We start from the raw sequence: 14035 nt of genomic DNA, 5'->3' as shown, positions 1-14035 counted from the left end.
TGAAATATACTTGACTTCCTTGACATTTAAAAGTTCTGTATCTACATTTTTCCTTTTTTTGCTTTGTAACTGAGTTCATTATAGGTTCGTATTTGTTTCCCTATTTTCAGTCTTGTAGATTTGTTTCACTTTAAATATTTCTTTATCTGGATTGAGTTTTGGATGGTATTGTTATGAATAGTAATCTCAAGTTGTTGTCTGTCAAGTTGCTGGTTCTCAGTCCAAAGTGCAATGTGTAGCATTTTTTGCAAAGTTTGTCTGGTCATTACAAATTCCTTTAATTTCTGTTTATCAGGAAATGTCCTGATTTCCCTGTGCTATTTCAAGGACAGTTTTGCTGGGCATAGGATTCTTGGTTGGCAATTTTTTTCTTTCAGAGTTTTGTGTATGTTATTTCATTGCCTTCTTGCCTACATGGTTTCTGCTGAGAAATCAAAGCTTAGTCTTATTGGTTTTCCTTTGTAGGTAACTTTTTGCTTTTCCCGAAATGCTCTCAGGATTATTTCCTTGTCTTTGATACTGGAAAGTTTTGTTATGATATGTCTTGGTGATTTTCTTTTAGGATCTATCCTGTTTTAGGTTCATTGAGCTTCTTATATACTTATCTTTCATGATACTAAGGAGGGTTTCTTTCAACAACTCTTCGAAAGTTTTCTCTGTACTTGTTTCTTGCTGTTCTCGAATTCCAATTACACATAAGTTGCTCCACTTCATGGTGTCCCATATAATTCTTAGACTTTTTCATTATTTTTTCTGATTGTTCTAACATACTAGTTTTGAGAGACTTATTTTCAAGCTCACTAATTCGGGTTTCCATTGCTTTGCATCTACTCCTTTGCCCTTTCACTGTATTGTCCATTTCTGAGATCTTAGTATTAACCTTTTTCTAATTGATTTCTAATTGCAGTTTTTGTATTGTTTCAAAATGTGCATTTTTTTTTTCTGTTCTTACAGTCTTTTCCTGAATTCTTCTAAAGTTTTTGTCGTCTCCTTGCTTTCCTCGATCTATTGATCCTTTGAAGATATTTAATAATTATTCTTTTGAATTCTTTTTCAGTTAGATCTATTGCCTTTTCTTCCCCATAAATGTCTTCTGGCTCTGCATCTTGGTCATTTGTTTGAGCCATTCTCTCGTTTCTTCATGTGAGTAGACAAAATTGTCTCTGGGACACTGTAAGATCTTTGTATTAGTAAAAACTAACAGTGTAGTTGTTGGACCCAGAGGGAGAAATCTCTGGGGGAGGCTCCTACAATTCAAGGGGATCACAAGGTGGTTGTGGGATGGATGTGACACGAGTTCCTGTTCCTGGCCCTAGATGGAGTTCTTATTGGCCTCGGTATTTTCTAAGTTCAGTGCACTCAATCCAGAGGTAGTTCTTGGGAGCCCTTTATGGAGCTGGTTTTAATGTTTGTTAGGACCACAGGGAAGCAGGGGCAAGATGATTGATTAAATGCTGGTCATGTGGCTCTGTGTGTTTTGTAAGTCTGAAGTCGAGCCCACTTGAATCTAGGCACCAAACAGAAAACCAAAGCTGTGAAGCTGGCCCTCACCTCATGCTGGCATGGCTCCCGACCAATGGGCTCTGAATTCCCAGAAAGCAGGGTCTGTGTTGGGGGTGGATGAGTCTATTTTATCTTGTGTCTCTTATCTTTGTTAGAGAGGGTCTATAGTACATCTGCCTAGTCTGCCATCTTGACAGAAGTCCTCCACTGTGTATACTCTTAACAACAATAATAAATAATAAAATAAACAGTTTTAAAGAAAGAAAAAAAGCTTCAATCTTACAGAAAAGCAAAAGAAATAATACCATGAAACTTCAGAATGCTTCAGCTTTGTTGTTGTTTTTTAAGTTAAGACGTAAACATTTCAGATAAATTTGAAGACTTCTGTACACTACTCTCCAAATCCATCATCAGTCAATCCCAGTGGGATACTCTGCCTGCAGTATGGTCTTTTTTTGTTTCCTTCATGGTTCCCATTAGGAGTCCTGGTGTTGCAATGGGTTAAGCACTGTGCCGCAAACTGAAGTGTGAGAGGTTCAAACCCACCAGCTGTTCTTTTAGAGAAAGATGAAGCTGTTGGTTCCCATAAAGATTTAGACTCAGAAATGTTACAGAAGACTTCTACTCTGCCTATAGGGTAGCTAGGAGTCAGAATCAACTCAATGTCCATAGGTTGTCTTTAGAGAAATATCCATTATGGATAATTTGTATAGCATGCTTTTATAACTGCTGCAAATGTTGTTGTTGTTGATAGGTGCCATCAAGTTGGTTCCGACTCATATTAATCCCAGGAACAACAGAACAAAACACCGCCAGGTCCTGCACCATCCTCATAATCATCATTATACGTGAGTCTATTTCTATTTACACTACATCAATGGATCTCTCTTGGGTTCTTCTTTCTTTTCGCTGACCCTCCACTTTACTAAGCATGATGTTCTTCACCAGGGATTGATCCCTCTTAATAACATATCCTTTGAACTGCAAGGTCGCGGCAGTGTTTCGTTCTGCTGTGCATAGGTCACTATGAGTTGCTACTGACTCAATGGCACTTAGCAACCATAATAATAAGTCCAAAGTAGGAGACATGAAGTCTTGCCATCCTGGCTTCTAGGGAGCATTCTGGATGTACTTTTTCCAAGACAGATTTGTTTTTTCTTCTGGTAGTCTATAGTATTTTTACTATTCTTCTCTAACACCATAATTCACATGTATTGATTCTTTTACGGTCTTCTTTATTCACTGTCCGACTTTCACATGCATATGAAGTGACTGAAAATACCATGGCTTGAGTCAGGCACACTTAGTCTTCAAGTTGTCATCTTTACTGTTGAACACCTTAAAGAAGTCTTGTGTAACAGATTTGCCTAAGGCAATATGTTATTTGATTTCTTGACTGCTGCCTCCATAAGTGTTGACTGTGGATCCAAGCAAAATGAAGTCTTTGACAACTTTAATCTTTTCTTCAATTATCCTGATATTATTTACTGGTATGGTTGTGAGGAGTTTTGTTCTCTTTACATTAAAGTACAATCCATACTGAAGCCTGTGGTCTTTGATCTTCATCAGTAAGTATTATAAGTCCTCTTCACTTTCAGCAAGCAAGGTTGTATCATCTTCATATTGCAGGTTGTTAAATAGTGTTCCACCAATCCTGATGCCACTTTCTTCTTCATAGAATCCAGTTTGTCAGATTATTTGCTCAGCAAACAGAATGAATACTGGTACGGCACTTTAAGATAGGCACTGGACTGCTGGAAGTTCAAACTGATCAACCACTCACTGGACACCTTATATAGGGTTGCTCTGTGTTGGAACCAACTTGACAGCACTTAACAATAACAGCAACATACAGATTGAATAATATACTGGAAAAAGTATGATGAATTAAGTATGGTGCACACCTTTCCTGATTTTAAATCACTCAGTGTTCCCTTGTTCTGTTCTAACAACTGTCTCTTGACTGTGTACAGGTTTCTTATGAGCACAGTTATGTGTTCTGTAATACCTATTCTTTGCGATGTTATCCATAGTTTGTCATGGTCCACACAGTCAAAGAAAAATCATACATGAAGAAAGCAAAAAGTCATTAAGAAGACAAGAAAGAAGGAAAAGGTCAAAATGGATATCAGAAGAGACACTGAAACTTGCTCCCTAGCGTACAGATGCTAAAGCAAATGGAAGAAATGAGGAGGTCCAAGAGCTGAACAGAAAATTTCAAAGATCAGCTCGAGAAGGTTAAGCCAAATATTACAACAAAACGTGCAAAAATCTGGAATCAGAAAACCAAAAAGGAAGTACACGCTCAGTATTTCTCAAGCTGGGGGAACTGAAAAAAAAAATGCAAGCCTCAACTTTCATTATTGAAAGATTCTCTGGTGGAATTATTGAATAATGCAGAAAGCATCAAGAGAAGATGGAAGGAATACACAGAGTCACTGTACCAAAGGAAATGGCATACAAGTATTTGTTTTCAGTTATTTTGAGTACATATCTGTGAGTGGGATTGCCAGGTCATATTGTAATTGTTTGACTTTTGTGGAACCATCACACTGTTTTCCATAGAGCTACACCATTTTATATTCTCATTAGCAATGGATGAGGTTTCTAATTTCTCCACATCCTCCCCAACACTTTTCATTTTCTAGTTTTACTGATTGTATATATATATCATTCTTGTAGGTGTGAAGTGGTACCTCATTGTGGTTTCGATTTGCATTTCTCTAAAGACAAGTTGGGCTGCTAACCTCAACGTCAGCAATTCTAAAGTACCAGCTGTTCCACGGGTGAAAGATGAGGCTTTGTGTTCCCATAAAAATTTACAGCCTCTGAAATCCTCTACAGGGTCACTATGAGTTGGAACTGACTCGAGGGCACATAACCAACCAACCAAAGACTAGTGGAATCCTAGTGTGGTACTGTAGGATAAAGCACTGGACCTCAAGGTCAGTTTGAACAACAAGGTCAACACTTCAAACTCACCAATTGCTCCTCAGAAGCCTTATACAGGGTCACTATGAGTCAGAACCTACTGGAGGGCACGTAACAAGGCTAATGATGCTGAGCATCTTTTCATGTGCTTATTGAGTATTTGCATATCTTCTCTGGAGAAACATCTATTCAAGTACTTGGTCCATTTTTAAACTGAGCTGTCTTAAGGTTGTTGAGTTGTAGGAGTTCTTCATATATTCTGGTTAGTAAGCCCTTATCAGACATATGATCTGCAAGTATTTTCTCCTATTCTTTGTGTTGTTTTTACTCTCTTGACAGTGTCCTTTGATACATGTTACTAAGTGCCATTGAGAGGGTTCCGACCCGTAGTGACACTGTACAGGGTTTCCGAGGCTGTAAATCTTGACGGGAGCAGAAAGCCTCATCTTTCTCCCGTGGAACAGCTGGTAGTTTCGAACTGCTGACCTTAAGGTTCGTAGCCCAATTCGTAACCACTAGGTTTTTAATTTTAAATGAAGTAAATTTATATTTTATTGGGTATGTTTTGTTGTCATAGTTAAGAAGTCATGAACACATCCAAGGTCAGGCAAAATTTGCCTTTGTTTCTGTCAAATTTTGCTTCATGTATTTTGGGATTCTATTATTAGGTGCATATATAATTATTATCCCTTCTTTCTAAAAAATATTTTTGAACATTTTGTTGTGGTTTAGGTGAAAGTTTACATAGCGGATGTTTCTATTCAAGAGTTTATACATACTTTCGTGACATTGGTTGTAATACCCTCAATGCATCAGCAACCCTCCCTACTTCAACCCTGGGTTCTGCATTTCCATTTGACCAATTTTCCTGCCCTTTTCTGCCTTCTGAAATTTGTTTGGGAATAAATGCTGCCCCTTTGGTCTCATATAGTTGAATGTTCTAAGGGGTATGTTCCCCTTGAGTATTATTGTTCACTGTATAGGTCTGCCTAGTGTTTAGATATAAGGTGATCTCCAGCAATTTGACTCAGTTCTAAGTTTGAAGGGTGTCTAAGGGCCATAGTCTTGGGGGTCCCACCAGTTTTTATCAGACTAGTTAAGCTGGGTCTTTATGAATTTGAATTTTGTTCTACTCTATCTGGGACGTTTTGTTGTAATCCTAATCAGAGTGTAAAATTGTTATATATTTTTGATTAATTGAAACTTTTTTCAACATGTAACATCTTCATTATCTCTTGTAATGTTTTTGAACTTTATTTTTTTTTAGTCCGATAATAATATAGTAACCCCAGCTCTTTTTGTTGACTATATACACGAAATTCTTTTCCATCTTTTTACTTTCAATCTCTTGTATGTCCTTTGTATTTAAAGTCAGTCTCTTATAGATAGCATATAGATAGGTTATGTTTTTAAATCCATTTTGCCAATCTCTATCTTTCAACTAGAAAGTTTTATCCATTTACATTTAATCACCAAGTACCTTGTTAGGTAATTCTGTCATTTAATTTTTAAATTTTCTATATGTCTCCTATTTTCTGTTCCTAAATTCCTTCATTATTTTATAAAAAAATATTTAGCTGAAAAAAATATTTAGCTGATTTCTGATAGTATAAAATTTTCTTATTTCCTTTTCTATTTTATTAGTTATTTTTCTTAATGGTTACCTTGGGGATTGCAACTGATATCTGAAACTTTTAACCATCTATTTTGAATAATACCAACTTAGTTTCAATTAATACATAAACATTCTGCTTCTATATATCTCCAGCCCAACTTTATATTGTTGTTGTCACAGATTACATCTTTATACAAGGTATGTGCAATGACACAGATTTAGAATTATTATGTGTTTGCCTTTAAAATCATATACGAAACAAGAAGAGTTACAAACGGAAAAAATATTTGCTTTTATATCATTCTATTGTTGCTGTTAGGAGCTCTGGTAGCGTAGTGGTTACGAATTGGGCTGCGAACCTTAAGGTCAGCGGTTCGAAACTACCAGCTGCTCCGCGGGAGAAAGATGAGGCTTTCTACTCCCGTAAAGATTTACACCCTCGGAAACCTTGTACAGGGTCGCTATGGGTCGGACCCGACTCGATGGCACTTAACAACAACAACAACAATTGTTGCTGTTGTTGGTGAGTGCCTGTGAATCGGTTCCAACCCATAGTGACCCTAAATAGGGTTTCCAAGGAGCAGCTGGTGAGCTTGAATTGCTGACCTTGCAGTTCAAAGTGACTCTGTAGTCCAGTGTGTTAACCCACAGCTCCAAATCAGTCTTCCTTATTTATATGTCTTTGAGTTACTATGTAATATCCTTTCATTTGAATTTGAAGGACCCCTTTAATATTTCTGGTAGTAACAAACTTTCTTAGTTTTTCATTCTTAAAGAATAATTTTATCAGATACATAATTTTGGGATGGCAGTTTTATCCTTTGAGCACTTTAAATATGTCATTCTCACTGCCATCTGGCCTCCATGGCTTCTGATGAGAAATCAGCTATTAATCTTATTGAAAAATGTTTGTGCATAAAGAGTCACTTCTCTCTTGCTGCTTTAACATTCTCTGTCTTTTGACAGTTTGACTCAAATATGTCTCCACGTGGATCTTTTAAATTTTATCCTGTTTAGAATTCATTGAGCTTCTTCAATGTGTAGATTTATGTCATTCACGAAATTATTTCTTCAAATATTTTTCTGCTCCATTTTCTCCTTGTTCTGGAACTACTGTAGTGTATGTGTTGGTCCACTTTATAGTGTCCCACAGGTCCATTAGGCTCTGTTCCCTTTCTTTATTCTTTTTACTTTCTGCTCTTCAGGGGGTATAATTTTAGTTGTCTTATCTTCAAGTTCATTGATTCTTTCTTCTGCATCTCCAAATCTGCTGTAAACCTCTGAAGTAATCTTTCTCATTTCAATTACTGTATTTTTGATTTCTAAAATGTGTTTGGTTCCTTTTCAGAAATTCTGTCTCTTATTGACATTCTCATGTTTTTCATACATCATTTGCTTATTTCCTTTAGTTTTTTTTGCCCATAGTTGCTTTTAGCAATTTGGGTATATTTAAGATAGTTGTTTTCAAGTCTTTGTCTAATAAATCCAATGTCTACGCTTTCTCAGGAGCGCTTTTTGTTATTTTGTTCCTTGAATAGGTTATAATTTCATGTTTCTGTGTATACCTTATGATTTTTTGTTGAAAACTAGACTTTTGAACATTATAATATGCAAACTCTGGAAACCAGATAATTCCCTTTTCCCCAGGATTTGCTGTTCTTGATTGTTGAAAATTTATGTTCAGTCAGTGTTTTGACTGAGATTTTCTTGAACAAAAGTAGCTTAAAAACAACAATAACAAAACCAAAAACTTATCCTAGTCTTTTTGTGCATTGGCTTTGCTCTTGAAGGCTCCTTAATATTTAGGCAGGCTATTTACAAATCTGACAGTGTTTTCTTCCTACTTGGACTTAGCCTAGAGATCAGTCAGTGGTAAAAGTTTGGGGTCTTCGCAGGTCTTTTCTGAACACACATCTTGTCCTGGACACGAACATGACTTTTTAAATTCCCCCACTATACACAAGTGCTTTTAAATGCCTTATTTTTCCAAAGAAACTTTCTTCTTGGTTTTTCTTCTGAGGCTTTAAGCTGTCTATTTTATGTCTCAGCTGTGAATTTTTGCGCAGATGGCTGCAGGTTTTTCTGCCTTGAAATGTTTTTGAGCAATGTCTGCTACTTTCCTGTTAGACAAAACAGAAGACCACAATAATTTGAAAACAAAGTCTGCTCTGCTTCCTCTGGAGCCAGGGACTCACACTGGGCACATGGACCGCCTTTGCAGATTGTCATCTTCAAGCTGAGTTAGGAAGGTGGGGCCAGGCCAAGTGAAAATACCACAAAACATTCCTACTGCTTTTAAATTGTCTTTTTCTTGATCAGCATTTGCTTGACTGCTGGAAACCTTTTCCGAAGTTCTGAAAAGTTGGTTCTGAGTTTCTGGTAGTTTTTTCAGTGTTTCTGTGGAAGGATGACATTTTTAAGCTGCCTACATCATTTTGAAGACCAAAGATATGGATTTTATTTCAAGTTTTTTACTATTGTAATAAACACTTCAGGTACCTTTCTTCTGTACGTCTCCTTATATACTTGCATGCAATAACATGTTGCCAAAATGCTCCCCAAAGCAGTTGTATCAAGTACACTCTGACCTGCAACAGACAGATGATACCTCTTGTTTCTCTGTAGGCTCACCATTACTTTACATTGCCAGGAAATATTAAATTCTTGTAGTATGGGCATGGCTAGTATTTCACTGAAATTTCTATTTTCGTTTCCCTAGTTAATGGGGATGCTGCTCATCTCTCTGACTGATCAGTTCTGCCTGCTTTGGGGAGTCACTCTGGCTGAGAACAAAGAACGGAAGCTAGCCCTGGGGTCAGTAGGGGGAAAAGGTCAACTTCTCTCTTTGTCCCTAGCAGCTATAATATCACAGCTTGGGTCTTCCAGTAAAAATGGGCCAGTTTTACTCCAATTCAGTTAGTGTGCAAGTACAATGTATTCAATGGGTATTTGGTGAGTGCCTGCAATGGGTCAGCCCTGTCCTGTATGAGGGGCTGGTGGTCCAATGAGGAGAATGGGTAGAAGAAATAGCAAGGAACATACATCAAGGAGTGGTGGATGAGAGTGTATTTTTTTCGGGGACCATATAATGGTGTATCTTTTGGGTTAATGAACCTATGCAGGGTCACTGGTTCCAGGCCCTTGGGAATAACTGTCCTCTTTCCCTGGCACACAGGTAACAGAAACCTGGGTGGCTGGAACCTGGGCAGACTTAAAAGTGGGCAGAAGAATTCAAATTAGATGTTGCTTACATACTGAAATATTTAAATGTGAAATGGTAAGACGACTGCGATTTGCTTCAGTATAATACAGAGGTGGGGGCCGACAGAAGAAAATTGACGAGAACTAGATAGCTGCTGAAATGATGATGGCTTACTAAGTTGCTCTCTCTACTTATATGTTTGAGGTTTACCTTGATAAAAAGCTAAAAACAAAACAGAAAACTCAACCCTTCCTCCCTTGTTGTATCTCTCTTCTAGGGAAAGAGAGTAAACATTTCCACCGCTACAACTTTGCAGCAACACTGTTCCCCCCCCCACCCCCCATTCTCTCTCTCCTCCAAATGCCCCTATCTCTTCACCAACCCAACACCCTCCAAGTCTGTACCACCCATCTCTGCTCTGCTCCTTTCTGGAGGTTATCACTGCTGGGGGAGGGGAAGCTTTCCTTCCATGGTGACCTGCCCTCTCCCCAACAGCCATGCCTCATCCAGAGGGCTCGCAATGTACTGGGAGATCAACCACTGGCCCTCCAGGGCTGGACCTGAGGGACTGTCCTGCCTCCCATCTTATCAACCCAGGGCAGAAGTCCTCAGTGCCCACCAGGGTCCCTACTGAGAAGGGGCTCTCTGTGTGATGTTTTAGGCAAAGACAGCCCTGGCATGGGGAGAGAGTTCTCGAGATTCCTCAGTTTGTGGGATCAGCTCTGTTAGAGTCTAGTTCTGTGTGATACCCATCTCTCCAGGTGTATGGAAGAAGACACCACAAAAATGCACAGACTCACAGCAAAGTTCTTAGTGATACAACCAGGCAAGTCTGAAATATGGCTCACAGTGATTTAGCTCTGGGACCCTGAGCTCTAATGAAATCTCATGTAGAAGCCCAGGGCACTCTGGAGCCCGGCACATGTACTGAGTGGTTGTCTGACCAACACCTTTCACCTCTGTGGTGGCCTATACTGGGTCTTCAAGGACTCTAAAGACTCTTCCAGAGTGTAAAGAGACCCAAGTCTGCAGTCTACATGGTTATCTGGCTGAGAGGCAGGAAGAGAAATTAGGTTTGTGAAACCCAGGCAGCAAACCCACACACCTTCCCCACAGTGGGGTGCCTGTTCACAAGCCTCTTAGTACCTCAGCATCATACTTTTCATTGATGGCAGGCTCAGTGGTGACCAGTTTCATCCTGCTGGCAAACCGCAGTGAAGATAGCTGAAAACAGACCAGACAGACATTAGTGAGTTCTCCACTCTCCTAAACTTTTGAGATTCCTCCAGTAGCCCTTCTGGAGTCTACAGGTTCAGCTCTGGGCAGAGATCCCAAAATGTGTGGGCACAAACTTCCGAGGCTAGCAGGTACCTGGAGGTCTGCTTGTGCTGTGACCATCTTGTGTGTGTGTGTGGTGACTGGAAGAGAAGGGACAGTTTCCACTGTCGTAGAGCACATCTTTCTTTTTTTTTTAATTGAAGTTTTTACTGTGAAATGAATGATAGTTTACATGGAAGAACATCGGCTTTACACCATCTTTTCATTGAAATGATTATAATCTCCTCTGTGCATCATCAATTAACAGCATTTGCTTCCACTCCCTGTTTCGTTTTTGTGGTTTTTTTTGGTGGGGGGATATACACAGAAATACTCAGGAATATTAGTAATTTAAACAACCAAAGGGCACATTCTGCAAGCCTACTTCCTGGCCTCAAGCACCCACTCCCTCTCCTTCCATGAGTGCCGAGTCCTCAGCTGCTCCCTCTCTCCATGTTCTCATCTCTGCCTCCATCTCTGGTGTCATTGCTTCTCTGGATAGGATCTTGCATTCCGCTTGTCCCTTGATGGTGCTAGAGTCCTCTGTTTCTGGACTGTAAGATTAACTACTCCCCTGTTTTTGTTACAAAACTTCTACCATTACAGTTGTGACAGTCACAATTTATCATGATAACAATTACTCACTATTGAATCATAAGAATCTTATCCCCATCTCTTTTTAGCAGACCTGTCTAGACAAGATGAAAACTATTCAGTGGGGACTCTACCTTACCCCACACACTCTTAAACTAAATTCCCTCTTGAAACTTGTAAGATAGTCACTTTGTGCCTTTATTGCCCCCTTCATTTTAGGTAGCCAATGTCTAAGTTGCCCATCCCTAGCTACCCTGTATACAGAGGGAATAGCACTGATACTTAATGTGAAGACTCTTTCCCTCTCAGTTGGTATTTTGAGCTACTACATTCATAAATGAAGTCCTGGTGTGGTACTGTGGGTTAATGCGCCAGACTGCAAAGCCGTTTGAACTGCAAGGTTGGCAGTTCAAGCTAACCAGCTGATCCTCAAAAACCCTATACAGGGTCACTATGGATCGGAATCGACTCGACAGCACTTCACAACAACAACATCCATAAGTATAGGTTAAGTTCATCAAATTGTAGCAATGTACACTCGTTTTCTTTATCACAATTTTTTTTTTAATCTTCCTCTAGTCAAGTTTTGATTATCAAGCCATCCACACTAGGTCAAATGGGTGCTATCTGCAAGTTTGGGCATTCCCAATTGGGAAAGCTTCCCCTCCTCTCACTTCATATCAGCTGGATGCTTCACTCTCAGCTCTAGTTCTTTGTGGAGGACATTTTTCTTAAGGCAGCCAGGATGCCCAAGTTTCTCATGGCCCTCTTGGGGTTCAACTGTGCTTTGTTATAAGATGAAAGTAGGAGACGCCTGAGCCTTGCCTTCAGGGATACTGTTTGCGTCAGCTGCAGCTCCCCTCTGTGGCTGTCCAAATCCCAAGTGACTGGGTGTGTGTCAGGAACACTCCCCCTAGAAACTGGAATGTCCCCAATGCTTGCAGTTGGGCGGCCCCACAGGATTGTCTTACCCTACAACATTCCTGGAAATGATCTGTTTCATGTCAGTAAATATTTCAGGTAACTGAAACTTACCCTACACCCCCATACTTGAAAAGTAACATTTCTAAGGAGAGCTTGCCAAACTGTCTTATAAATGAGGGGTGACACTTGAGAGAAAAGAGCAAGAAGGGAGCCCCAGTTGGAAGGTGCCCATCTGCGTTACTGCCTCAGCTCTGAGTCTAGCCCTTACTCTTGTCTGACTCTCACAAGTTTCTCCCTTACTCACAACTCTGTCCACAGTCCTCCCCTACTCAACCTGTGTTATAGACCCTGACCCCCTGCAGGAGAAGTCAGGTCAACAGGGCCCATACACCTCCTGCAGTGTCTTCTCTTCTCTCCTCTCCTTTCCTGACCTTCCTCTGTAGTAGGCTGGGATGCTCCTAAAATGGGCCATGCTTAAGGGTCCACCATCTTCTCTGCTAGGAATCTGCATGCAATCCTACCATCAATCCTTTAACCCCAGCCTGCCTGCCCCCACCCAGACTACAGGAATAATCCCCAACTCCTCTGAAGGGCTCCTTCCTCCGGGTCTCTCACATTAAACAGAGCCATGGTTATCTCCCTTCTGGGGCTGGGTACTCTGGGGCCCAAGGACATGTGCGAGTCATTTCTACCAAGCTGCTCCTCACCACTTTACACATGGCAGATGACTAATACCTATCTGCTCACACAGTTGTTATAATCATGGCCTGGAAGCAAGTGGTTATTTCAAGACATTTACCATATGTTAATTATCATTTACAAGGAATCATCCCTCCTGCTCTATCCTCATGACCCATGGAGCAGCACCTCAAGAAACATTAGTCCTTGCCCCCAACAAAGCCACTCTCAGGCCCCCCAGTTCTTGCCTAATTCCCAACTTTGCCATCTGCCTCCACAGACCTTCCAGAGTTTTGAAGCAACTTAGTGTTTGGGTCTTGACTCTGGGCCTCTCTCAGCAATTCTGGCCATGACTCAGCCCTCTGGATGCCTCCACTCTTGACAATGTTTATGGTTAATGTGCCAGGTTAACAAGCCTGGAGTCAACCTTACCTGGTCATCATAGTACCCATGAGTAAGGATTCCAACCTAATCATATTGGTTAGCTTTTTTTTTTTTTTAACTTTTTATAGTGAATTCAGTAAAGGTTTATAGAACAGATCACGAGTTTTACATTCAACAAATCATATACTGTGCTTCGTTACAATGATAGAAATTGTAATAACTGATGAATTCATGGACCATCAGTTAACAGTATTTATCTCTATTCACTTTAACTCTTGCATTGCTCTCTGTGTTTCCTACTACCTCCGTCTTTCCTCTGCCAACCTCCCTCTTTTAGTATATTGCTTGCCCCATTGGTTAGCTTTTACATACCGTCTCTTCTAACTGAGAGGCTTCTCCATAGATGTTTGTCACAAGCACCATATTGCAGTTTCCCCCTGCAGGAAACAGTACACAGAAGGGTTGTGAACCATGTGAATTTTCTGCCAAGAGACACCCATGAGGCAAGTGGGATTCAGAGAGGGCATACTCAAGCATGAATGAGGTTGGGATACAAGGTGGAGCAAGAATAAAGGGAGAGAGAAGACCACAGGTACCCAAAAGAGGGGAGAACAACAGAAGAGAGATATTGTGGATCAGGGAGGGACAGGGTTCGGGGAGAGGGTGTGAGTTAAGGTTGGCTCTCAGTTGACAAACCAATCCCATGTTATCAGACCCAACACAAAAGGCTGGGAGGCTACAGGGGACAGAAGGGTATCACAGGAGAGGCCCTCTGCCCAGGACTTCAAGGCTTGAAGAATTCTGCCAGCTTTGAGAACAAGGGGAGAAGGGAAGGTATTCTTGGCAAAGGCAAAGACTCAGGCAAAGGTCTTGAGAAGTGAACAGCA

At 40.3% G+C, this 14035-nt stretch overlaps 1 protein-coding gene across 1 annotated transcript in view; it reads right to left on the bottom strand.

Annotated features, from left to right (window-relative positions):
• The window catches only part of KIF9 (kinesin family member 9), a 123749-nt gene that overhangs the window by 86541 nt on the left and 23173 nt on the right, over window positions 1-14035 (bottom strand). Inside the window, exons 8-9 of the mRNA XM_006868838.1 lie at window positions 13521-13585; window positions 10398-10475 (exon numbers count right to left, since the gene is read on the bottom strand). Coding sequence (XP_006868900.1) covers window positions 10398-10475; window positions 13521-13585 — 143 coding nt within the window. The remainder of the gene's footprint in view (window positions 1-10397; window positions 10476-13520; window positions 13586-14035) is intronic.

Source organism: Chrysochloris asiatica, unplaced genomic scaffold (assembly GCF_000296735.1).
Source record: "Chrysochloris asiatica unplaced genomic scaffold, ChrAsi1.0 scaffold00124, whole genome shotgun sequence".
NCBI lineage: Eukaryota > Metazoa > Chordata > Mammalia > Afrosoricida > Chrysochloridae > Chrysochloris > Chrysochloris asiatica.
The sequence above is the reverse complement of the archived record's forward strand: the minus strand, read 5'-3'. Positions and strand labels throughout refer to the sequence as shown.